At 39.8% G+C, this 27,123-nt stretch overlaps 1 protein-coding gene across 2 annotated transcripts in view; it reads left to right on the plus strand.

Moving 5' to 3' along the window:
- The window catches only part of LOC150077411 (AP-2 complex subunit alpha-like), a 588,904-nt gene that overhangs the window by 509,137 nt on the left and 52,644 nt on the right, over positions 1 to 27,123 (plus strand). For both annotated transcript variants that reach the window (XM_090386478.1, XM_090386479.1), the window contains one exon: positions 23,684 to 23,753. In XM_090386478.1, the coding sequence (XP_090242604.1) occupies positions 23,684 to 23,753 (70 nt within the window). The remainder of the gene's footprint in view (positions 1 to 23,683; positions 23,754 to 27,123) is intronic.

A 27,123-nucleotide genomic window follows, 5' to 3' on the forward strand; every position in this document is an offset into this window, starting at 1 on the left:
AAAAAGAAATAAAAATAATAATTTAATAGTATTGGGAAGTAGTTGCTGAAAGGTTAGGCCGAAAGGGGTTTTTGTATGCAGTTGGAATTTTGACTTTTTTTTTTAATTTTGACATTTTTTTTTTTTTAATTTTGACATTGTATGGGGCGTTCGCTAGTGTTTAGGCAGAGTAGACGGGAGACTGAAGACAGGGGGAAAGTCAGAAATATGGAGCCAATAGGGAAGGCGACCCCAGGTCAAAGTTTTAAATTTAGACTGTGTGGGGTTATGATGTGAAAGTGAACAAAGTAGGGGAGACTGAAGGCTGGGGGAAGGAAACAGGAAGTAAGGAGTCAATAGAGGAGGTGACCCTTGTGATCAGTGGGGCAGGTCCATGTCCCACCAGGAGGAAAAGGAGGGCGAGTAGGGGAAGAGACAGTGAAACCATCTCTTCCCCTCCCCAAGGAAGTGGAAAGAAAGTACTGTGCAAGAGAGCACAGATATAGGATCTCCTGTGGAATTGGCAGCAGAGCTGCAGTGAGGTCAAGTTATGGTAGGTCTTGTATTTAAGTTCTACTTCTTCTAAAGAGATGTCAACTTCTAGGGTTTGTGGGTCATTCCTGGGACAAGTCCCATACTTACAGTTGAGGTTGCGCTTGCAGTCTGCCATCAAGTTTTCGGTTTTAATCTTCTTCCGTTTAAAGAGAAGAAATGCTGGTTGGTGATATATTTTGTCTTTGGTTGTCATGGTCAGGTTGCATTTCCTCTTTTCCTCAGTGTATGGCAATTTGCATCCTTCTCGCGAAGAGGTCCTGGGTGAATCGTGACAATGCTTTATAATCTTCTTCATTTCAAGGAGGAAAAATTCTTGTCCTCGTGGAAGATATCTCACTTTTGTAATCAGAATACATCTTAGGTCTTCGTAGATGGGACAGTCAAACATAAGATGGTTCCAGTCTTCTATCTCCGCAAGTGCAATGTGGATTTTCTGTGAGTCTGAAGCCAGCAAGATTTGCATTGAAGGGGCCATGCCCTGTCATTAAGTACGTTGTATGAAGTCCTGGGAAGAACCATGATGGTGATTTCGGGTATACTCTATTTGTCTGTGGAAAAAACTTGTGGGTGATCTCTCCTTTGGTGGTACCTGCCCATCTGTTTTGCCACTCCTGCAGCAGGTGGTTCTGTAGGCATACTTTTTCTGCCTTCCTATTATAAGTGGGATAAGTTGTAAAATTCAGGAAGGTAACTGGGACTCCTTTGGAAAGGTAATAGAGCATTCCAGTTCTAATGATTTCTATGTCTAGTGGGAACGTTCCTGCTATTACTTGTAAGGCTTAAGTACTCACTGTACTAAAGGCGTGGGTTATGAAGCGATGGGGCATCTCCCTAGCCAGGTGGGAAGGAGTAGTAGTGCGTAGCACACACTTCTTGATTAGACCGGGGTTCGAGCCCGTCACCACCAAATACGGAGGATGCGGAAAGGTCAGGGAATGACCACCGCATATCCCGGAGCAATATGGCCTTAGTTGCTAATGCTCCTAAAAACCAAACAACAAACAAACAAACATGATGCAGCGGATGGATCGCGTTCTTCTATTTACTACTAATGTGGTCTTATCGTACCATATGGCTGAAGCATATGAGATTGCTGGGATGAAAACTGTCTTATAATAGAGTGCCAGCATTCTCTTGTTGAGGCCCCAGTCTATGTGAGACCCTGGCCACTGGGGCCGAGTAGTTCCTGATCTTCGTTCTGATGTATTTAAGGTGTGGCTGAAAGGATAGTTTGCTGTCTAGGAGAATACCTAAATATTTGAGCTGTGGCACCATTTTTATCATGCTCTCATCAATTTTAATTTGGGGTGGTCTACGCAGGTCAAGAGAGCCTTTAAGGAGAATGGGTGAGGTTTTTGCAGGTGATATCGTTAGAAAGTTCTTTGCAGGTTTGAAGCACTAGAAGGGCATGGTTGGCCAGGGTCTCACGTCAGCTGAGCTCTTGAGTTTGCTTCCACTGTAAGGATGAGGTCATCCGCAAAAGCCTGGGATTTGACTTTTCCCCCAGGTCCATCCTTAAGAACTCGTCGAAGACAATGTTCCAGAGCAATGGGCCCCAGCACAGACCCCTGTAGACATCCTCTGTAGATCTGTTTTAATATCTTCATGTACGGAGTATTGATCTTGATCTTTCTCTGTTCTAGGTAACCTTTTATGGTGTTGAATAGATTTATTGGCACCCTGGCCTCCCTCAGCCTGCCAAGGACACTTGGCCACCAAAGTGAGTCAAATGCCCTGGCGAAGTCGATGGAGATCAAGAGGAAGTATTTCCTGCTGCATTCCCTTGCTGCAATGAGCAGATTTTTCTATGCATCTATCGTGGAGGAACCTGGTTTGAACCCATATTGGGTCACCACTGGTGGTCCTGCTGCTTCATAGTGCTGGGAAATTCTTTTATGCAGTAATCTTACATATAGTTTACTCACCACTGATAGAAGTGCAGTGGGTCTATACGAGTGGATTCTCTGGCCATTTGGTTGGGTTCTTCAAAATCAACTTAATATTTGCTGTCTTCCATTCAGTAGGGTATTTTCCTGCTTCCATACAGCAGTTAAACAGATCCTGCAGAAGATTCGGTGCATATTCAGCTACCTTTTTAACAATTTCTGGCTCAATCAGATCTAAGCCTGGACATTGCTTTTGATCTCTGTGACGGCTACCAGGAGCTCCTCCCATGAGAAAGGAAAAATTCTGGGTTTCTTGGCACAATTGGTGCTGTTCTGGTTGGATCGGTATAGCTGGGTCCTTGAAAATAATGCCGAGTATATTTTCCATTGATTGCTCCCAAGTTGTGGTGAGCACACCCTGCAGTGTCCGAGTGGATGTTAAAACTTCGCTTCTGGGGAGTTTGTTGATGGTGACTTTGTAACCCCCCCCCCCAGGCTTAGCATTTCCTGTTGTGGAGACCAAGCCCTCCCATGATCACTTTCTACTTTTCTTGATAGTTTCTGTATAACGATTCTTGACATCTCTGTAGTGCTGCCTAAGCACTTCAACTTCTGCAGCTGGCCAGGTCCTCTGTTCTCTTTGGAAGTCTTTCCTTCTTTTAATTACTTCTCTCCTTAGTTGCTGAATCTCGGGTGTCCACCAGGGAACTGCACCAGGCAGTGGGTTTTTTCTTTTTATAGCTGTTCCACTGGCGCTTGTAATAATATCTGTTACCTTGTGTTGGCATGAGTCAGGATCAACATTGGTCCAGCATCTGCTGATTATTTTCTACTGTTGCCGTCAAGGAGTTCCTGAAGAGCTCCCAGTCTGCTTTAGTTATGGCAAATATGTTATGGAGTTGCTTGATTGGCAGTGTTCTTGTTAAAGTTCTGGTAATTTGAAAGGTTATAACACTGTGATCTGATGTTGTCCATGAGTCTTGCACCCTCCAGTTGGTCACGAATGGTGAATACTTGTAGCAAGAGAGACGTCAATCATGGACTCCCAAAGGGTGTTGCAAAAGGTCGGGAGCTGGTATGGTTGATTAAGTGTGGAGATCTGGGAGCCAATGAGAACTCCTCAAGAAGTTGGCTGTTCCTGGTAACCTGTCTGTTGGGGTTTTGCTAAACCAGGCTGGTGAGTGACAGTTTGTCTGCACCAATTATCTTTTGATTCAGTAGTACATCAAGGAAGTGTTGTAATTAATTGCAAAAGTGATCTCTTCTCCGGGCCTACAATATAGTGCGGCAATGTAAAAAGTACACAAGGCTGTAATAATTTGGGCACAGGCAGCCCAAGCCGTACAAAGTTGTGTAATTCTGGTAGCAGTAATATGTTGGTTCCTGATTAGGATAAAGTACCTGCCCGGCAACCCAAAGGTCGCGGGTTCGATTCCCGCCTCGGGCTTGGATCAAAGTACTGCAAAAACCTTGGGAGGTGCAATATGGCCACAGAAGCCGATGCGCCAACAACTACCAAATCAAAATCAAAAAAATCCAGATTAGGATAGCTGCCCAGGGAGGGTCCACATCCATCTGAATTATCTTGTAGGTCAGGGGATATCCTGTAACACTTTTTACATTCACATATGGCTCCTGGAGTATGACAATATCAGCATTTTCTTCGTCTGCTTTGACATGGATTTGGTCAGCCACTGCTCTGGCTCTCTGTGCATTTAGTTGAAAGATCGTAATCATAGTAGTGTTAAACTTTTTAATATGTGTCCCCATAATTGATTTGTCCTTGGTGTAAACTTCTGGCTTTTATGTAGGTTGAACACTTGGGATCCCTGATTGAATGGTTGTGATCTATTCTCAGCGACTTGCAGTTTATGCAAACTGGCTCCTTGGCTTTTGTTGGGGCAAGCATTGTAATCATGCCCTTTCTCAGAGCAGTGACCGCAGGTGGGGGGTGGTTTGCATGCATGTGTGGGTGGTGTGGCCATATTTGCAGCACCTAAAGCATTTGGGCACAGCCACATGCTCCCGGAAGTGGCGGCTTCCCCATTCTATGTAGATCCTGGCTTGATTCTTTATCGCCTGCCATGCCGCCGGAGAGAACTCCACGATCCACTTTGTACTTGCACTTCCCTGAATTTAGTCGAGTATCTTGGCATTACTAGATTATGTGTTAGGGAGTGTTTTGCAAATTCCTCTGATATATTTCTTCTGCTAGATGTTATGGTGAGATTTCTTTACTGATGTGAAAAGTGGCTACGGATGGTCTCTTCTTTTAGGTGGCTCAGCTTTGAGTCCAAGGGTTGCAATCTTGGGATTCTCAATGATGCTTTGCACTTCTTTTTCACTCTGTTTCAATTATATCACTCCCACATTTCTAATCTTTCTAATTCCCTTAATTCTTGTTTGCTTTAAGTCCTCTTTCATGTTGGCTATTATCTTGTTTTTTTATGTCCTCACTAGTATAGGTTTCTTCTGTATCCTTTGGTCAGAATATCACTACGTTTGGCGTTGGTAGAAGCGGTTTCTTTTTGATTGGTTTCCTTCCCACTGTTGTTGATGGTGCTGGAATCCTCAACACATTGGAATAGGAGAGAGAGAGAGAGAGAGAGAGAGAGAGAGAGAGAGAGAGAGAGAGAGAGAGAGAGAGAGAGAGAGAGAGAGAGAACACTGTGGCATTTGTTTATCTCTCTTTTCTAGTCAGCCATCAAGTTTTGTCTTAGTTTTTTCCTGTTCCAAATGCTCCGTAAGAAGGATTCTGTAATTTGCTCCATAAAGCGACAATGTCACCGCGGAGGGAAGTAGTAATCCAGCTGGTTGGCTCTTTCATAAGAGTTTCCAGTTTTGTCCTCAAGACAAGTACCTGTTCCAACACTATACCCTCTGGTAGGGTAGAATTCAAGGGCACAGATGATTGCTGTTTGTTTAGGCCATCATTACTTGTTTCAGCTTGCTTTGCTCGGTCGTTCCCTGGGAGAATTTGCGAGTTGTTTCCCTGTGAGTCCTTTAGTTCGGATTGGCTCCGTGTCTCACGATCAATTGGGTACAACCATCTTCTTATACTTTTTCTTTGAGGTTGGTGTTGGCTGGGGGTCTTCAGTCTCATCCAACAGCTCAACTTCAGAGACATCTTGGGATTGATTTTTCCCTCTTATCCTGGCACACAAATGTTTTCTCCATGATAATTCGGTTTACCGATTATAGTTCGGATAAACGGGATGTCTGTGTGCATCCTTTGAAAAGGGAGAAAAAAATTCTTCCGATTCTTCATGCATTAAGAATCTCCAGATAAATGAACCACTAGGTGGCAGTGATAACAGTGTGCTGAAGTGGGATTTACTTAAAGAGGTAACTACCATTAGTGGTGGTGGTAGTAGTAGTAGTGGCATGTGATGCAAGAAAGCAAGTGTATGAGCTTATGCAGCATCAGCCAAAAAAAAAAAAAAATCACACCATTGCCTCCAAATGCCTGTCCAGTTCCTCCTTAAATTTATTCAACCTATCAACTTCCACAACGACAGATGGAAGTTTGTTCCAGCAATTAACCACCCGCTGGCTAAAGGCAAATTTCCTCCATCTATTCTACATCTGTCTTTTCTTAATTTGAATTTATGCCCCCTTAGGTTCGTAATCTGAACAAGTGGAAGGATCCCATACAACACCTTATACACCTCAATCAGATCACCGTGCAGGTGCCTAGTCTCCAGCCACTGGAATTTGCAGAACTTAAGCCTCTCTTGGTAAGAGGATCCCTTCATTCCCCTCACCAATCTTGTTGCCCTTCGCTGTACACGCTCAAGTAAATTTACATCCTTCCTAAAATGAGGCCTCCAGACCTGTACAGTACTCAAGGCGTGGCCTGACCATTGCCTTATACAGAGGGATAATCACCTCCTTTTCCCTGCTAGCAAAATTCCTATATATCATTGACAAAACCCCATGACCTACCTTGGCAGCCAGTCTGCATTGCTCAGAAAACTTCATATCTGACTGCACAATTACTCCCAGGTCTTTTTCATTTTCTACCACCTTAAGTGTAGTACCACACAGTTGGTACGTTTCTCTGGGGTTACTTCTACCCATATGCAGTACTTTGCATTTGTCAAGGTTAAACTTCAGTTGCCACTTCGCCCATCTGCCCAAATTATCTAGATCCTGTTGCAGTAGCACACTGCCATTACTGTCATTAACAACCCTGCCAACCTTTTTATCATCTGCAAACTTCGACATTAAGCCTGATATACCTTCATCAATATCATTGATAAATATACAAAACAACAGTAGACCTAACACCGAACCCTGTGAGACTCCACTAATAACATTAGTCCACGAAGAGCAGCACCCATTGATTACCACCCTCTGTCTTCTCCCACTTAACCATCCTTTTATCCATTGTAGCAACTTACCCTTAATACCATTCTGCTCCAATTTGTACAATAGTCTTCCATGTGCAACAGTGTCAAAAGCTTTCCTGAAATCCAAATATATGATATCAAAATTATTTTTTGCATCCAGTTCCTTTGTAACCACATCATAATATCCTATCAAATTTGTCAGACAAGACTTTCCCTTAACAAATCCATGCTGAATTATTGCTGCAGTCTTGTCTAGATGATCCTGCAATGCATCTTTAACCAGTGACTCCATTATTTTACCTGGAACAGAAGTTAAAGTAACTGGTCTGTAATTACTCGTGTCACCCTTCGATCCCCCTTTGTGAATTGGGGATATATTTGCACACCTCCAGTCCGTGGGAACCTCCCCTGAGTCCAAGGACGCTCTCATAATTATGGCTTAGGGTTTGCTTAGTTGCTTTGCCGCCTCTTTTAATAAAACTGGAAAGATCCCATCCACACCAAGTGCTTTTCTTATGTTTAACTTCAACAATTTCTCCTCCACTTTGCTTTCAGTTATTCCAAAATCATTAAGTGTCCTGCTACAATTTGATAACCTTCTGCCATTTTCAAACCTTAATAATTCCTCGTGTGTGAATGTAGATGCAAAATACTCATTCAGTTTGTTTGCTATCTGAGCAGGATCATCAACAGTCGAACCATCGATGTCAAGTGGACCAATCAGATTCATCCCATTCCTTTTAGAGTTTATATAAGTAAAGAAATCCTTGCTGTTTTTCTTAGCATCTTTTGCCAAGGATTTCTCGTAATCTGCCTTCGCCTGCCTAACCTCCTTTGTCACCTGATTACAGACTAGCTTATATCTGCCATAGGCTGCTGAGTCGCTTGATAATTTATATGTATCCCATGCATTTTTCTTCTCTATTAAGAGTCTCATCAGTTCATTAGATAACAATTTAGGCCTAAACCTTGAACAATATTTCTTAATAGGTATGAAACTTTTAGTAGCTTCCACGATTAATTCCTTGAATGCTTCCCACTTAGAATTTACTGTTGGTAACATCGTCAGTTGATCCCACTGTACAGAATTTAAAAACTGTCGGAGAACACTGTACTCACCTTTACGGAAGCAAAAACCCTTTCCTTTACCCCTGATGGTAATTAAATCTTTAAGTAAATCCCACATCAGTACACTGTGATCACTGCTGATAACCAGATCAAGAGTATTACTTTCTCTGGTTGCCTCTCGAACATGCTTCTGCAGAAAACAATCATCCAATAAATCCACAAAAGTCTGACTAGTGTGTGAGTGACCAACCCACAAGTTCCAGTCAATATCTGGGAAGTTAAAATCCCCCATTATAAGACATTCCGATTTACTAGCCCACTCTATTTCTCTGTACAATTGTTCATTGTACTCATTCGGGTCATTAGGCCTATAGCACACTCCTACTCTTATTTTTGCTTTCGCAGTGCTTATGTCACACCAAACTGACTCAGCAGTGCACTGTTAATCTATATCAACTGGATGCACATCTTTCGATTTTATGTTTTTCTTAATTAACAGCATAACACCACCTCCCTTTCTATCCTGTCTATCCTTTCTGTACACATTGTACTCCCCAAATTCCAGTTCAGCATTCCTTATATCTGTGTGACACCACGTCTCTGCTATCCCAACAATATCCGCCTTCGATGTCTTGACCAACACTTCAAATTTATCAAATTTATTTACTATACTTCTAGCATTGGTATACATGCTCCTAGTTACCCTAACTCATACCGTATACCCACCTATTTCAGGATAATTGCCATCCGTCCCTGAAACCCCCAACACCCCACACTCCAGGTCGCTGCTTATTCTAATAGAAATTGTGCAAGAATCACCTTCACCTCTTCCTACAGCTACTGCTAAACTATTAGTCCTTGTATCCCCCCAAGCTATCAGTTTTCCGACCCACCTAACACTGCCTCAATAGCATCAGCAAATATTCTTGCACCCTTTCTATTTAAGTGTATCCCATCCCTATAGAAGCAGTCTCTCCTGTTAACAAGTACAGTCCAGGCTGAAAAAAATTCTACCCCTTGAGCCTTGCTGTAATTTTTAAAGAGAAGGGTAAAGGGAAGGGTTATTGCTTTCGTAAAGGCGACTACGATGGACTGAGACAGTATTTAAATTCTATACAGTGGGACCAACTGATGATGTTACCAACAACAAATTCAAAATGGGAAGCATTCAAAGAACTTATCTTGGAAGCTACTAGGCTTTACATACCAACTAAGAAATATTGTTCAAGCCTAAATGGATGTCAGATGAACTAATGAGACATATGGCAGAGAAGAAAAATGCTTGGGATACATACAAATTAACACATGACACAGAAGCCTATGATAGATACAAGTTGATCTGTAACCAAGTTACAAAGGAGGTTAGGCAGGCGAAGGCAGATTACGAGAAATCCTTGGCAAGGGGCGCAAAGAAAAACAGCAAAGAGTTCTTTACTTATGTAAACTCTAGAAGGAAGGGGATGAATCAGATTGGTCCACTTCATATCGATGGGTCAACTGTTGATGATCCTGCTCAGGTAGCTAACAAACTAAATGAATATTTTGCATCGACATTCACACATGAGAAGTCATTCAGCGAGGGGAATGCCAGAGGTGTATTCAACTCTGGCAGTAAGCTAGAGAATCTTGTAATCTCTGAGAGTAAAGTGGAGGAGAAATTGTTGAAGATAAACATAAGAAAGGCACCTGAGGTGGATGGGATCTATCCAGTTATATTAAAGGAGGCAGCAAAGGAAGTAAGCAAACCCTTAGCCATAATTATGAGAGCTTCCATGGACTGGAGATGTGCAGATGTGACCCCAATTCACAAAGGAGGATCAAAGTCTGATACAAGTAATTATAGACCTGTGAGTTTAACTTCCGTTCCCGGAAAATTAATGGAGGCACTGGTTAAAGAAGCACTGCAAGATCATCTAGATAAGACTTCAGTTATAGCTCGGACACAGCATGGTTTTGTTAAGGGGAAGTCTGGACTGACGAATTTGATTGGATACTATGATGCTGTCACAAAAGAACTGGGTGCCTCCGTAACCAGGTGGGAGGAGCAGCAGTGTGTAGCACACGCTTCTTGATTAGACCGGGGTTCGAGCCCGTCACCATCAAATACGGAGGATGCGGAAAGGTCAATGGAATGACCACCGCATATTCCCGGAGCAATATGGCCTTAGTTGCTAATGCTCCTAAAAACCAAATTACAAACAATAACAAACAAAAGAACTGGATGTAGGGAATAACTTTGATATTATATACTTGGATCTTAGAAAGGCTTTTGATACTGTTGCACATGGAAGACTGCTACACAAATTGGAGGCAAATTGCTGCTATGGATAAAGGGGTGGTTGAGGGGGAGAAGACAGAGAGTGGTAATGAATGGACACTGCTCATCGTGGACTAATGTTATTAGTGGAGTCCCTCAGGGTTCAGTAATGAGTCCATTATTGTTTTCTGTATTTATAAATGATATTGATGATGGTATATCAAGCTTAATGTCCAAGTTTGCAGATGATACGAAGGTTGGCAGGGTTGTCAAGGACACTACTGACACTATGCTGCTGCAACAGGATCTGGAAAGGTTGAGCAGATGGGCTGAGAGATGGCAAATGAAGTTTAACATTGACAAATGTAAAGTACAACATATGGGAAACAGCAACCCCAGAGCAACGTATGAACTCTGTGGTACTACACTGACAGTGGTAGAGAATGAAAAGGACCTGGGGGTGGTTGTACAAGCAGATATGAAGTTCTCTGAGCAGTGCAGATGGGTTGCAAGAATAGCTCATGGTGTATTGTCAATTGTATATAGGAATTTTTCTAGCAGGGATAAGGAGGTGATTATTCCCTTGTATAAGGCAATGGTCAGACTACACCTAGAGTACTGTATACAGGCCTGGAGGCCTCATTTCAAGAAGGATGTAGGGCTGCTGGAAAGAGTACAGAGAAGGGCAACAAGAGTAGTGAATGGACAAATGGGTGCTCTTACGAAGAAAGGCTTAAGTTTTGCAAATTACAGTGTCTGGAGACTAGGCACCAGCGAGGTGATCTGATAGAGGTTTATAAAGTCTTGAATGGTTTGAGCATGCTCAATGCTGATGGGATTCTTCCCTCTTGCTCAGAATAATCACCTGAGAGGGCATAAATTCAAATTGAGGAAAGACAGATGTAGGATAGACGTGAGGAAATTTGCCTTTAGCCAGCGGGTGGTTGGTTGGTGGAACAGACTTCCATGCCTTGTCGTGGAAGTTGATAGCCTAAATAAGTTTAGGGCTCAGCTGGACATGTATTTCGAACCAACAGAGGGGTGAAGTGGAAGTGGTTATTTATTTTATTTTATTTTTTTTTTTTTTTTTGGCTGATGCTGCATAAGCTTGCTTTCTTGCATCAAATGCCTCTGCTAATGCTAATTGATGCAAACACAAGTTCGTGGGATAATTTGTTTTAAATGCTAAAGTTGATAAACACTGTCAGACATACCAAGATTAAGAAAGAGTTGAAAGTGACCCACGGAAAGTTTGTGGAAGTGGGGGGGGACACAGAATTCATTATAAAATCAGTTGTAGCACAGTGGAAGTGGCGAGGAAGACAATACAGGTCTTGGTTTTGCTGTCGGTCAGTGAGGGAAAAGGTCAGTGAGAGGAGACCTGGTGAGAATTTCGAGGTCTGCAGAGTTCCAGAATGTTTGAATACGTTCAAGTCACAAGCAAATCTAAACACTGTCAGCACACAAGAGAGAACCCCACCCCAGTCAAGGTCACCTAGATATGTTTGTGGCGGCTAAAGGTAGAATGACCGCATTCTCCAATACTACTCATAGATGATAGCACCAGATAAATAACAAAAATATCTCAGCAGAGAACCCAAAAAAAATCAAAAATAAACTTACTCCCAGAATAGTGCACACAACGAGGAATCCGGTGGCATAAGTTTTAAAACTAATCTCATTATTAAGACTAATTTTAAAAGAAAAAATTAAGAGCAGTAAACTTGTGCGACTAACCAAGTAGGCAGACAACAGCGCCTCCGTAGCCAGGTAGCCAGGTGGGCAGGAGCAGCAGTGCATAGCACATGCTTCTTGATTAGACCGGGGTTCGAGCCCATGACCACCGCATATCCCAGTAGCAATATGGCCTTAGGTGCTAATGCTCATTAAAAAAAAAAAACCACCTTCCTATGCATGCGGATTGTGGGATGTGCTATGTTGGCTAAAAGATCATGTCTCAAAGCATGAGGTGACTCTCCACATTGTTGGTGCTTGCATTTGCTGAGATGCTGGCTCTCACCTTCCTATCAACAAACATTTCCCGTTCAAACTCCCTCAGGTCCTTCCATTTCCCCATTGTACAGGTGTTAGTTTGTCAGTAGGGAGTATACTCCCATCACTATATATGTTTTGCAAATCAGCGATGTCACTTATAGGTGCTATGGGATGCATCCACTCACGGAGACAGTGACATAGTGTTAAGTGGCACTGGAGTCTCTCCTAACTCCACATTTATATCTCTGTGAAGCATACAGAACTCTGTAAAGGCCAGAATGTGTGTAAAGTGTGGTTTGTGTCAGTGTGGCATAGGGTTATGTTGTTCTTTTGGCTTCTTAGCTGTGAGGCCCTGCTGGGACCCCACATTGCCTGTCACCACCGCTTGGAGTTAGGCCAAGTAGAGAGGGCTGAGAACTCTGACTGGACTTGACAAAGTTGCCTGAGCTTTCTGTTAGGCCCAAAAAAAATTCTTTGAAAGTGAGCATTGTGGAGACAGTATGAGAGGGGAGTAAAGCTAGGAAAATAGGATGGCAGCTGTAAGAGATGGGCCAAAGCCAGGGAAGGATGAAAGGGACAGTAGGGGAGATTGGAATCATAAAAGAAAAGACATATAGAACAGTTTGGCTGTGAGTATCTAATTAGCCTCTTGTGCATGAGAGCACTAGCAAATGCATTGTAAGTGCATCCACATTGGAGATATCAGTATATCAGTCCAGAGTTTATCACAATTTAGGGTTAGTTGAAGTTCAGAGTGTTTTATTCCAGTCATTCGAGTGTCTCTTGGTAAGAGTGTCATTGTCAGAGGATTGTGTCCAGTGCAGTGAAGTATACAACAGGAGAAGATTGAAGCTGCAATGAGCTGGTCATTTAAGTTCTACAAAGCTAGGTGTTGGTTTCTGTGTGGAGAGCTCTGCATCGGGTGAAGGCATTCTTTGCAAATTGAGGTAAGACATTATAGAGGTCTTGGTCCAGTGTGAATTCATGTTCTGTCCCATAGGGGAGGACATGCAGAGCAGTAATCAAGTTAGCTCTGAGGTCATCTCTCATGGAGACATTTCATTTCATTTTCGGTTCTTGCTCCGTGCCTATGTTAAGGACCCTTCAATTTAAAACCTATTTTAATAAAACTATATCATGTTCATCTACTTGTATGACCTTCTTATCAAATTTATCAGGGCATAGTGACCAAGTTACCACTCCTAACCATCGGGGAGGTGGGTCACTACTATCTCGCCAACAAGTAGTTAAATAAAAACTGTATACAGGTAGCCCTCGATTTACGTCAGGTTAAGTTCTTAGGGGGACGGTGCAAATGGAATCGGCACACAAATGGAACCCTTTATATAATGGAGTCAATCAGAAATCACAGGTTAAGTTCCGGGCACCAAAAATTTTACCCACCACTTTGCATCGATTGTTTTATTTTATTAGCATTCTTCATAGTTGTAGTAATAGTCGATGGAGGCATATTCATAGCCCCACACACATTAGGACAGCTTTCATCAGATTCTATCCTCCGAACATTGCACTAGGATTCAATTAACTACTTTTACCAGACACAGGTGTGTCTTTATTCTATTAAATTAAAAACTTTATAACACGATTGGAAAAAACTGCACACGGATATCACTATTATTATTATTTAATCTATTAATAGCACAATTAATAAAAAAAAAAATGTTAGTGTAATAAAGCTAACATGTAAATAGCATAAACAACAACCAACTGAATGCTTCACCGCATGGACCTTTACTGCCTGCATCCACAAGTGGTTACTTTGAGGGCGGGAATCTTTCTCGTCTCTGATACGAATGCGCTAATTGCTGATTGGCTCAAATTGTCCTAAATCACGCCAACCGTGTACAATACATAGCACAGTGTTGATGCCGATAAATTTTGTCTGATGATTTAAAACTTTCGATTTATAAAAAAAAATTTTAAAATAAATAAATAAAAATAAAAATTGGCGTCGTGGTTAGTGATCGGTGCCAATCAGATCAGTGTGCAAAACGAAGGCTACCTGTACATATTTATGTCAATGGCTCCACTGGATTATAGGAGTGTGCTGCCACTCCCAACCTTTTCAACCATCACTGCACCTAATTCTTGAACTCCTATTCAAAAATTAGTTTCTCTTTATACCCAAATAAAATTTGTAAAAATAAAACCATTAAATTAAACAATATACATTAAAACTCTTAAAATGTAAAAACATCTAAATAAACAAGTATATACAATTCTATTTTCAAACTTTACACATTATTTACAGCAGTTCAATCTATCATTATCTTCTTAATCACAAAGATCCTCTCTTACATAATCTTTAAAAGTAACAGTTCTCCTTAGACTTTAAAACCTCTTCTGGCTGCCATGCCTCAATTCTCATTACATACATCATTTGAGCTCTAAGCTCAGCATACCTCTCATTGTATGTTCTGTACTCTCATTCTTTCCACAAGAATATAGAGCTGAGGCATCAACTTTAGTCTCACTTTAAGGCCATACCCCGTTAAAACTATTGTTTCATATAAGCCCAACTCCAGCCAACCCACATATGTTTTCATTATTGAGACATCACGCAGAAAGCCATGAGTGACCCTCCCATTATCAGAACTGCTCCATCTTTCCTGCCATATACTCTCTATTTTCAACTGGAATCTTTGTTAACATATACCTTTGTCATTTCTGGACGTGCTACCATTCCCATCAACTCAGTTGGAATATTTCTTGTCATTGCATATTCTAGATATTCTTGCAACATCAACAAATCGGCATGTATTTTCTCAGCTATTACCATTAGGGCATCATTGGTAACAGTTCTGCAGGCTTGGTTCACAAACAAGAGGGACAAATTGCTGAGCAGAGATCAAATACCAACTAAACTATTCAACTACTCTAAAGCCCCAAATTGCATCTCCATACGTTATAACTAGGCTGAAAAATACAAGTATATAAAGATAGAGAGACCTCCATCTCACTCCTCACTCAACCCTTACTATCCTCCTTATCTTAGAATATAGTATTCTTGTGTTTAATATATCTGACATGGGGAAGAAAGGTTAGGCTCTCTCTCTCTCTCTCTCTCTCTCTCTCTCTCTCTCTCTCTCTCTCTCTCGTCGTCTAAAATTATCCAAGGTGTTTAACAACAGGGGCATATCTTAGAGATCCAGTCGGAGAGTGCACAACAGGAGTTCTTATTAATATTTAATTTTCCTTTTAACATCATAATGCTAGATTTGGCCACTGATATCTGTAACTTATTCTCTGTTACCTATCTCTAAATTTTTACTATCACTTCCTTAGCCCATCATCTTTCTTCTATCTCCTTTCTTGAATTACCATTATATTAAAATAGCTATGTCATCTGTGTAAGCAAAAGGTTGAGAGCACTTCAGTCTCCTTAAGAAGCTCATCCATCACCCAGTTCCACATATAAGGTCCAACTGTGGAGAACCTCTAGTTATATTCTTAACTTTTCAATATCTGTTCTTATATTCTTTTGATGTGATATCCAACCAGATCCCATCAAAAGCCCCTTAAAAATCCAGAATATACTTAACACGTAATTCCCTAATGCATATCTGGACTCATCTACTAGAGCCTTAATAACATCTGCTGCAGATTTGACCTTCTGTAAGCCATATTGCTTATCTGCCTCTGTTCCTTTTTCTCCATAAAACTTTTGAATCCTCTTTACCAATGTTCTTTCATAACTTCCCCATAACAGGAAGTTGCTCAAACCAGTAAGAATTGGTTTGCACAACATCTTTCTCATAGCTATTTACAATGATCTTCACAAGCAACCTTCCACTGTGCTCTGGAAGTATACTCCTTCTTCCAACATGTGTTATACAAATCAGGAACTATCTCAGGCCATTTCTCTACAAAATTCTTCATTACTTTCACCTCTAACTAATCTATTCCTGAGGATTTGCTATTTTTTGTCAATTTCAAAGCATCCTTCATTTTCTCCATTAAAAAGGGCTCTACTTTCTCTTTACTTCTGTAATCATTATTTATCCTTCTTACCTTGGTCTACTGTTCTGTGTCCTCTACAATATCATCTTGTGGAAACAGTGAGTCTAACAAAGCTTTCATTGCATCACTCCACCCCAATACAAGTTCACTCCAGGCAGGCGACATATTCTGGACATAATCTGTCCATAACAGAATGGTCACCTTGCCCACTGTGGACCCTATAGTCAGCACAAACAGGCCTCTCCTGTTTCTTTTCACAATCCTTAAAACATATTGCACTTCGAAGAGCCGTGTGTTTAAGCATCACTCTCCTTTATAAAATTTTGAAATATGGCCATAGGCAAGACACCTGAAGCATTTAAGTAGAATAAAAATGTCGTGCACTCTATGAAGACCACAAAAAAAAATAAATAAATAATAAATATATATATACATATATATATATATATATATATACAGGAATAACTCATGTAGCGTGATTAATTCGTGCCAAAAAAATACCGTGCTATGCGAAACCGCACTGATCGAAGTATTATTAGTATGTATTTTAATGTAATGCGTTCCGACAATTTGATTATATGGGTCGATTTGAAAAAATAAATAGGTGTTTGTTTACTATAAATTGATGCACACAAAGTTCTTGCAAAAAAAAAAAAGAAATTAAAATGATAAAAATGAAAAATACTAGTAAGTATAGTAGAAATGATTTTTATTGCAGTATGTACCTATCAAAAGAATATAAGTAAAGTATGTACTGTATTTTTATTTTCAAAAATAACCGATCAGCTTAGTTTGCAGTTTTTTTTTTTTTTATTCTTTTTATCTGCATACATCTCTTTATAACACGAATGTCATTTTGCAACGCCTGCCTTACTTTCATACCTCGTTTGATGTTTGGATCTAGAAGAACACTCAGTGCCATTACATTTCTTCTTTCCACTCATATATCCGTATAAAGGTGTGACATTTTTAAAATATAATCTTTAATAAAAATACACAGCGAAAAATATTTGTACAGCTTAAGTGCAATCAACGACCTCACCGCTCGGAATCTAGTGTTTACTAATGTATGAATACTAGCAGAGTCTGTATATAATGGAGTTTCAACAACAGTCAGAATGGCCTTGAATCTATAACACATTGGCCTACATACTGACATTATAATACAGTACATACATACATACATATCAAATGTATTGGTGCGTAACGCAGTTGATTTTTTTTTTTCAATTTGTAAACCACCACTATAGCGAAACCCACACTGTTCGAAACCGCACTATGCGAGATATTCCTGTGTATATATATTTGAATGATGTTTGAAATAGTTGAAAAAGTGAATCTTTCATAATAAAAAATAAAAAGGTAAAACAAACATCAGAGGCAGCAAAAAGCATATTCCTCTGCATGATGTGTGAAATATAAAAAATAAATTAGAATGATGATTAAAAGAAATAAAAATGTCAGCAGCATGGCAAGACAAAGGAGCAAAAATAGTCAAAATTAAACAGCAATCAAACCAACAGGGAGGGAAGAGAAGGGTAACAAGAGTAAAAATATTGCAGCAGAAACTCTACAAGATAATTTAGAAAATCTAAATACAAAAATAATAAAATAATAATCAATTAAATTTTGAATGCCAATTAAATAGAAATTTAACAGCGCCCCCTGTGACGAGCACCAAGTCCAAATTTATGTGAAATATCACCAGCAGAGATGTAAACCAACTACAATAAAATAAACCAAAAATACTGACCATTATGCCCCATCTCAACAGAGGACCACAAGGCCAATAAGGGTCAGGTAATTGCTGCATTTCGATCACTGGAACTTATGGGTTGGTCACTCGCACACTAGAAAGACTTTTGTGGATTTATTGGATGACTGTTTTCTACAGCAACATGTTCGAGAGACAACCAGAGGGAGTAATTATCTTGATCTGATTATCAGCAGCGATTATTCATGCATTAAGAATTTGCAGATAATGAAACCACTGGGTGACAGTGATCACAATGTACTGATGTGGAAATTACTTAAAGATGTAACTACCATCAAGGATAAAGGGAAGCGCTTTTGCTTTTGTAAAGGTGACTACAGTGGACTCATACAGTTTTTAAATTCTGTACAGTGGGATCAACTGATGATGTTACCAATGTTGAATTCTAAATGGGAAGCCTTCAGGGACTTAATTTTGGAGGCTACTAGGCTTTTTGTTCCAACTAAGAAACACTGTTCAAGGTTTAGTCCTAAATGGATGTCAGTTGAATTAATGAGGCTTGTAGCAGAGAAGAAGAATGTATGGGATGCATATAAAGTATCAGGTGACACAGAAGCCTATGGCAGGTGTAAACTGGTCTGTAATCAAGTCACAAATGAGGTTGGACAGGCAAAGGCAGATTGCGAAAGATTTCTGTGGCAAAGGATGCAAAGAAAAACAGCAAAGAGTTTTACTTATGTAAACTCTAGAAGGAAATTGATGAATCAGATTAGACCACTTAACATAGATAGATTGACTATTGATGATCATGTTCAGGTAGTTGACATACAATGAGTATTTTGCATCTACATTCACACATGAGTAGTCATTCAATGAGGGTAGTGCAAGAAGTTTATCAAATGCTAACAGGGAGCTAAGTGGGTTTGTAATAACTGAGAGCAAAGTGGAGGAGAAATTGTTGAAGTTAAACATAAAGAAGGTACCTGGGGTGGACGGGATCTATCCTGTTATATTAATGGAGGCAGAAGAGGAAGTAAGCAAACCCCTAGCCATAATTATGAGAGCTTCCTTGGACTCAGGAGAGGTCCCCCATGGACTGGAGGTGTGCTAATGTATCACAAATTCTCAAAGGGGGTTCAAAAGGTGGCACAAATAACTACAGACCTGTTAGTTTAACTTGTGTTCTGGGGAAAATAATGGAATCACTGGTTAAAGAAGCACTGCAGTAATAGTTAAGACACAGTATGGGTTTGTTAAAGAGGGAGGTCTTGTCTGACCAATTTGATTGGATACTATGATGTGGTTACAAAGGAACTGAATGCCAAAAATAATTTTGTTATCATATACTTGGATTTCAGAAAAGCTTTTGATACTGTTGCACATGGAAGACTGCTGTACAAATTGCAGAGGTATGGCATTAAGGGTAAGTTGCTACAAAGGATAAAGGAATGGTTGAGTGGGAGATTGCAGAGAGTGGTAATCAATGGACACTGCTGTTAGTGGAGTTCCCCAGAGTTCGGTGTTGGGCCCATTGTTGTTTTGTATATTTATCAATGATATTGATGAAAGTATATCAGGTTTAATGTCCAAGTTTGCAGATGATACAAAGGTTGGCAGGGTTGTTAACGACAGTAAAGACAATATGCTACTCCAACTGGATCTAGATAAGTTGGGAAATTGTGCTGAGAAGTGGCAACTGGAGTTTAACATTGACAAATGCAAAGTACTGCATATGGGTAGTGATAACCGAAAACAACTGTGAGGTACTACACTCAGGGAAGTGGAAAGCGAAAAAGACCTGGGGTGATTGTGCAGTCAAATATGAATTTCGTTGAGCAGTGCAGACAGGCTGCCAGGACTCCTATATATCATTGACAAGACTCCATGACCTGCCCTGGCAGGTCATGGAGTCTTGTCAATGATATATAGGAATTTTGCTATGATTTTTCCCATTATACAAGGCAATGGTCAGGCCACACCTAGAGTACTGTGTACAAGTCTGAAGGCCTCATTTTAGGAACGATGTAGAGTTGCTAGTACGAGTACAAAGAAGGGCAACAAGATTGGTGAGGGGAATGAACGGGTGCCCTTACCAAGAAAGGCTTAAATTTTGCAAATTGCAGCACCTGGAGAGTAGGCACCTGCAGAAAGGTGATCTGATTAAAGTGTATAAGGCCTTGAATGGGTTGAGCAATGGTCAGGGGACTGAATGCTGATGAGATTCTTCGTCTTGCACAGACTAAGAACCTGAGGGGGACAGTTTCAAATTGAGGAAAGATAGTTGTAGAATAGATTTGTGGAAATTTGCCTTTAGCCTGCAAGTAGTTGATTGTTGGAACAGGCTTCCATCTTTTGTTGTGGAAGCTAATAGCCTTAAGTAATTTTAAGGCTGAGATGGACAGGCATTTGGAACGAGTGGAGTGGTGAAATGGGAGGGGAATAAAGGGGTGCTTCAGTCCCCTCCCATTTCACCAAAAAAAACCTATGCGGGGGATTCCACATAGTTGGGGTTTTTTTTTTTTTTGGCTGATGCTGCATAAGTTTATTTTCTTGCATCGTATGCCTCTGCTAATGCTAGTCCAATCTCAGATTTGTTCATAGCTGTGAATCATAGCCAGGTCACTAGGTGAATCTTTCTATTACAACTCCTCTATCTTTAATCTTCCAAATAAACTTTATTTTAACCATATTTTACTTTACTAATTAACTCCTGATGCACACTCACTTGTCACGCTGCTCTCAGAATTCTGTTTAACCAATACAGCATACATCTCAGTATCCTTCCCTTTACTTCTTTTCCTGTCCTCATCTGAAGCAACCTCAGCTTATCAAGGGTTTAGTGTCAGACATGGTTAACTACAAAATCATTTTGTAGTTGATGTTTTTGTAATTAACCAAGAAAAAGTCTGACATTTACTTGGTTAATTACACCAAGAAGTAGGAAGTTAATGGAATAGAGGAGCACCCCTGTGGAAGAAGCTCATCATCCGCAAAGCGGGAAGTAAAAGATATGTCATGGTAGAGTCCATCTGGTGAAAAATGGGGGATAGGTGGGGGGGAGTATGGTTAAGTTGGGAATAAAGCATAGGGCTAGAGTGCCGTACGTTGGGTAGAGATTGCACTGAGGACAGTGGTTCCCTATGAATAACGCCAGACCAGCTGTAGCTGGTGTCACCATATCCAACGCCATGCCACAAATGAGAGGGAATGGCATCACTAGTGTGGGGGATTCCACATAGGTTGCCTCACTGCGGTTTAATTTTGAGGGGGGACGTGCTAGAACAACACATACTAACCATTTATTCCACTCAATATATAACAATTACACAAGTACAGTTTCTTATTTTTAATTTTTTTTTTTTTTAACTTATTTAGTTAGACTGGTTTAGTCTAACTAAATAAGTTAAAAAAAAAAATTAAAAATAAGAAACTGTACTTGTGTAATTGTTATATATTGAGTGGAATAAATGGTTAGTATGTGTTGTTCTAGCACGTTTTTGATAGTACAACAGTGTCAATATAGGTACAATAGTCAACATGTGTGGGTCATTCTTATTCAATCCACATTTATGCACATTCAACTCATTCATCCCTGATTAAGAGTATTACACACACTTAATGATTTCCCCCCCTTCCGGATTGAGTAGACTCGTTTCCCACCCAGCATATTACAGTGTTATGCACACATACATGGAAACAAAACGCCAAATTTACGGAGTCACTATTTTCAAGACATAAACACACATAAGCCTGGTGGAAACGAGGTTGATGGTTTAGGGGAGACCAGGGTTACCTGTGGCAAGAACCTTCTAGTGACTTTGCTTTGCCTGATTGATCATACCTGTCCTGCCATTGCTGGTATAGACAGGTCAGTATTTTGCCTATTTGGATCAGCTGTTAAGTCAAGATTACAAGTTGTTGACAGGGATATGTCTTCTAAGCCTATAGTTCAAGCCTCTTATTACTTCCAAATCTAGTAGGAGTGTACCATCCAGGACCTGCAGGGCAGGGGTACTGACAGTGTGTCATGCCATAGTTCAGCATTTCCCAAACTTGTTTATCATTAGTAGATGAATATGATGCAAGTAAGCAAGCTTATGAAGCATTAACCAAAAAAAAAAAAAAAAAACCTTCCCATTTCACTCCAAATGTTTGTCTGGTTCAACCTTAAATTCATTTAGGCTATCAACTTCCACAACAAAAGATGGAAGTCTCTTACACCAACTACCCACTGGCTAAAGGCAAATTTCTGCATCTATTCTACAACTGTCTTTCCTCAATTTGAATCTATGCCCCCTCAGCTTCTTAATCTAAGCAAGAGGAAAAGTCCCATCAGCATTCATTGCTGATGGGACTTTTCAGCGTCCCATCAGCGTTCAGCATTCTACTGAACCCATTCAAGGCCTTATACACCTCAATCAGATCACCTCGCAGGTGCCTACTCTCCAGGTGCTGCAATTTGCAGAAATTTGCAAAAGGGATGCTCTTAAAACAAAAATTTTTGTTTTAAATTAGAGCAGAAATTAAATCAATTAGGTTTTTGTAATTGTGCCTAGTGATGCTGACTGGCTTGGCTGTAATTTAATGGATTTCGAACCCAAGAATTATCAGTGGTTTTTGGAAAATATTCTAATAAAGATGACTGCAAGCTACATAAGTGTTGTAAAATCGTGCATGAAAGTTCCTCATGGATTGTAGAATTTATTTATATCAGAAATTCACATAATGTGGAGAAGCAGTCAAAGTTAATTAGTTTTATAGAAGATATCCAGAATTCCAGTTTCTTTCTAAAGGATGAAATTTTATACATTGTGCTAAAAATTGTCACATTCTTCCCTTGTAGTGGCAGATTAATTTCATTTAATTTTAAAAAAATATCTGCAAGATACACAAGCCTCATTTGCCATGAGGAATTTTTCAAACAGTGAATCAAATTTCGTCCTGTGAGTTACCAGAAGTGAAGAATACCACTAGAATTAATTTAAGATTTAATTTAGAATAATATTGTTTAGAAGCATTAGTAAATCATTTTTACAAATGAAATGTTAGTTACAGAATTTGTTGTCAAATGTTTAAGTTGATTATACATATTACACAAGTGTATAATTTTATAAACAGTTATGTACAGATGAAGGATATTTTAAATCTGGTAATGATCAGGAAAATGTTTTTGTGCTTTCTAGTAAGTGTTTAGTTTATTTAATATTGAAATGTTATTTTAATTTTAAAAATATTGAAATAAAATTAATAAATGCAAGTTTCAGATGAGTATTTGTACATAACTGAAGATGCTTGAATTAAAAAAAAAAAAAAAACACAACACCATACATTATTAGTATTTTTGTGTATATGGCAAAAGTATTTTTCTTGAAGCAATTGTTTTTGTATATATGGCAACAGTATTTTTCTTGAAGCAATCATAACATTGTTGATCTCTAACAGATAATACAAACAGAAACCCATGGACAGTAAAATCCAAGGTAGACTAATATTTAAAAGCATTTACTGTACTGATAAACAATGCTATGGCTGTATTGTAGTATAAAATGCATATGTTGTCAGTGAAATATAATTTCAAGTCAGAAGCTTAGTTTTTAAAAAAAAATTAGTTTTTTTTAAAAACTTAGTTTAAAACAAACTATCACATCAACTTACCATCTCTTTCCAAATAATCTCCTGCTTTGAAAAGCAGAAGATTATTTGGAAAGAGATGGTAAGTTTGAAGCATCAAAATGTAGAAGCTATGCAGTTATTTCCTGCACATGTAATATGCAAAGTTAACTACATGTATATTTTAAACTAAATTTCAAGTTGATTTTCTGAATAGAAAACTAAGTTTATAAAATCTCGCTCTTCACAAGATAACCTTTTATCTTTTAACATTTTGGTTTTACAGTCCAACCCAAGAATCACAAAGAATATTCAAAGCTAAATATCCAATGGAAACAGAATCTATCAGAACAAAGGTAGGCAAGATTATTTAAATTTGAGTGAGTGTGACCTTTCTTATCTTATATCATAATTGATTTACTTTAGATAGGAACCATTAAATTTCAGTTTATTTAAGAACCTCCAAAAAAAAAAAAAAAAAAAGTCCAGTCTGATTCTGTTGTGATTCATATATATAAAATAGCAATGAAAATGGAATATGTAATAATAATAATAATACAAGTGTAAAAATATTGAACATACTACATCGAGTGTGGCACAGCATAGTCACTCAGTTCCAAAAGTCAGACAGTCTGCCGCGGATGAAAGTGGGATGAGTGGCACTGTCTCCTGTATGTCAACCATAAATTAAGAGCAAGAGCATCCAGCCCAATCAACTGGAAGTGCTTTCTGCCCAACTGCACTAGGGACCACCCAGGAGGAAAGAAGCAGCCAATGCATGAAGTGGAGCATCAATATGAATACATTCATCAATACAACCATACTATGAAGTAACGAAGCTAGAGACAGACATAATGTACAGGACGAAACTTCACACCAAGTAGTTGGAATAGTTCCTGACTGGTCAGGTCAGTGAACAGAGTACAGCAGTCTGGAGATAAATCATCGTTAAGAACAACCTGAAAAAAAAATCAAGCAGGATGTGTGCAACCAATTACAAAAACAACAAATACAGACACAATGGAAGAACTGTAGAAGGAACAGTAACTACAAGAACTACAACCCAAAGTAGCTAAAGTGGAAACAGATGAGATCGGAGTATCTAGAATAGAATAGAAGAAGAGTGGAAGAAAGCCCTAGCAGAATACGAAGGAAGGGTTCTCACCAAGACCTGCACCATACCGAAGCTGAGAACCAACTGAATCCTGTGGCAAATCATAGACCACCTCACTAAGTGAATAATACCAGGTTATCTCAGCAACAACGAAGCAACACTAGACACCATCTGTGCAGCCATTTACTGTGCTGCTGTAGCAGCCACTAGGATTAACGGAAGCGAAACTAAAGACCAATATAATGCAAAGACAAGGAACCACAAGCCTGGGAAAGAAGCCTACAGCAGAAGATAGAAGAGATAAAAGTGAAGATAGGCTGACTGACCCAATACCAATGGGATAACAGACGTAAGAAGCTGATCAGAAAAGAAAGTGAAAGCCCTCCTCAAAAAAGACAACACCCACAACAAACACAAGACCCATAATCAGAGGATCGAAGAATATCTTGACACCCTCAAGCAGAAACTCCTGGCACTCAGCAAGAGACTTTGCCATTACAGGAAGTGTGCTCAGAGGAAAACAGACAACAGGACATTTGATGAAAACCAGACTTCTGGGAAAATTAGACAAGAGGAGAAGGAAGGCAATGAACACCCCTCCCCAACCAGAAGGTACTTCAGGAGTTCTGGAAAAAAACTAAGGAGCAGTGAAGATAGCCATAACAGCCGTAACCCCCCGTGGATAAATCAAGAAAGGAAGAAAACCAAGAATGTACAACAGTCGATCAGCATGTCCCACAACTGGCGAACCCCAGGAATAGATAACATCCACAACTACTGATATAAGAAGTTGAGTTGCAGAAACGTAGTTCACTCTGACAGAATCCCAGAGTTGACTCAAAGAATCACCTACCTGAAAGCTAAGGATAAAAACACGACAAATTCAGCAAAGTACAGTACAATTACCTGTCTCCCAAAAATGTAAAAGTTCCTGACCAGCTACATGATTAAAATGATATCAGACCACTTGGAGAGCCAGAACATCTTGGCTAAGCAGTAGAGGGATGTGAGAAGAGTATGCAAGGAACAATTGACCATTGACGCTGCACTTATGGAGCAAGTCTGCAGGAAGCAGCACAGCCTGTACACTGCCTACATCAGCTACTGCAAGACCTTTGGATCCATGCCCCATAGCTGGTTTATAGAGATGCTGAAGATCAACAATGTCAACCCAATGATGACACTTCCTAAAAGCAACCATGGAAAAATGAAAGACCACTCTCATCACCAAGAACGTCAAGACCAGACTGATACACACAAGAAGAGGAACCTTCCAGAGACACACCATGAGCCCACTATGGTTCTGTGATGCACTCAACCCACTTTTTACTATGCTCAAAAACAGCAAGTACAGATATGCCCTAAAAGAAGAGAGGAAGAACCTGTACACCCTCTCTCACCTGATGTATGTGGATGATATCAAATTGTATGCTGCAACCAAGAATCAACAGCTACACTAAATCACTGAAGTGTTCAGCACTATCGGGATACAATTTGGCCTAGACAAATGTAACACCCATGGATTGCATCATAATGTAGTTGCAAGGAACAAGAGATTGAAGCCATGACAGAGGGAGCGACATACAAATATGTGGGGACCAGTTAGAACACAAGGAGATCAAGGCTTGCCTCACTGAGAAATACCATCAGAGACTTAGGCCTACTAAAATAAAAGCTGAATGGTGGGAACATGGTCACAGACATACACTTATGCAGTCCCAGTACTGAAGTACTCTTTCGGAAATCATAGAGTGGACCAACACCGAACTGGAAGATATGAGATCAACCAGGATAATGATGACCTAAAAGTGCCAGCACCACTCGACAGTGCCAGCAACACTTCCTACTTCATTTCACAAATATACATGGTCTCAGTTCTAATCTCAGTGATGTCCATTTCCACTTATAGTCTGCCAAACCCCATTTACTTTTTCTGATAGAATCTCAGTTATCGGTTGATTCAATCACTGCTCATCTCAGTTGCCCAAATTATTTGCTGTATGATTCCTTTTGCTTCTTAGGTGGTATTTGTGCATATGTTCATTCTGATATTCCCTGTCAGAGAATTGGTAATTTGGAATCTCCTCTTTTCGATCTCCTCTGGCTTGTTGTCTCTACCGTTCTCCCAACTCCACTAATCACTTGGAACTCTTTGACTTCCTCTCTTTGCAACTTGACTTTCTCCAGTCCAACTTTCCTAATAGTGTGGTAATTTTCCTTGGTGATTTTAATGTTCACAACTCCAGCTGGCTTCCGTTTTCTAGAAAACAGTGACTAGAAAATCCTAACCATACAGCCGACACGTTTGATCTTTTTCTCACAAACAACCGTTTTCCAATAAGTACACGGTCAAAGTGAGTGGTCCTTTAGGAACCTCCGATCACAACTTGGTGATGGTCTCTTCTGCAATGGATATACCCATCCTCGTGTTGTTTGGCTTTACAAGAAAGCAAAATGGCATGACCTGCGAGATTTATTTTTTTCTTTTCCTTGGTCGGATTACTGTTTCAAAACTTCTAATGTCAACATTTGCTGAGATCGTGTCAGCGAAATTATTCTTGTAGGGATGAAATCCTTTATTCCACACTCCACATTAAAATCTCGTCCTTTAT

The sequence above is a fragment of the Mastigoproctus giganteus genome, chromosome 12 (genome assembly GCF_048544385.1).
Source record: "Mastigoproctus giganteus isolate SK-2022 chromosome 12, ASM4854438v1, whole genome shotgun sequence".
Classification (NCBI taxonomy): Eukaryota; Metazoa; Arthropoda; class Arachnida; order Uropygi; family Thelyphonidae; genus Mastigoproctus; species Mastigoproctus giganteus.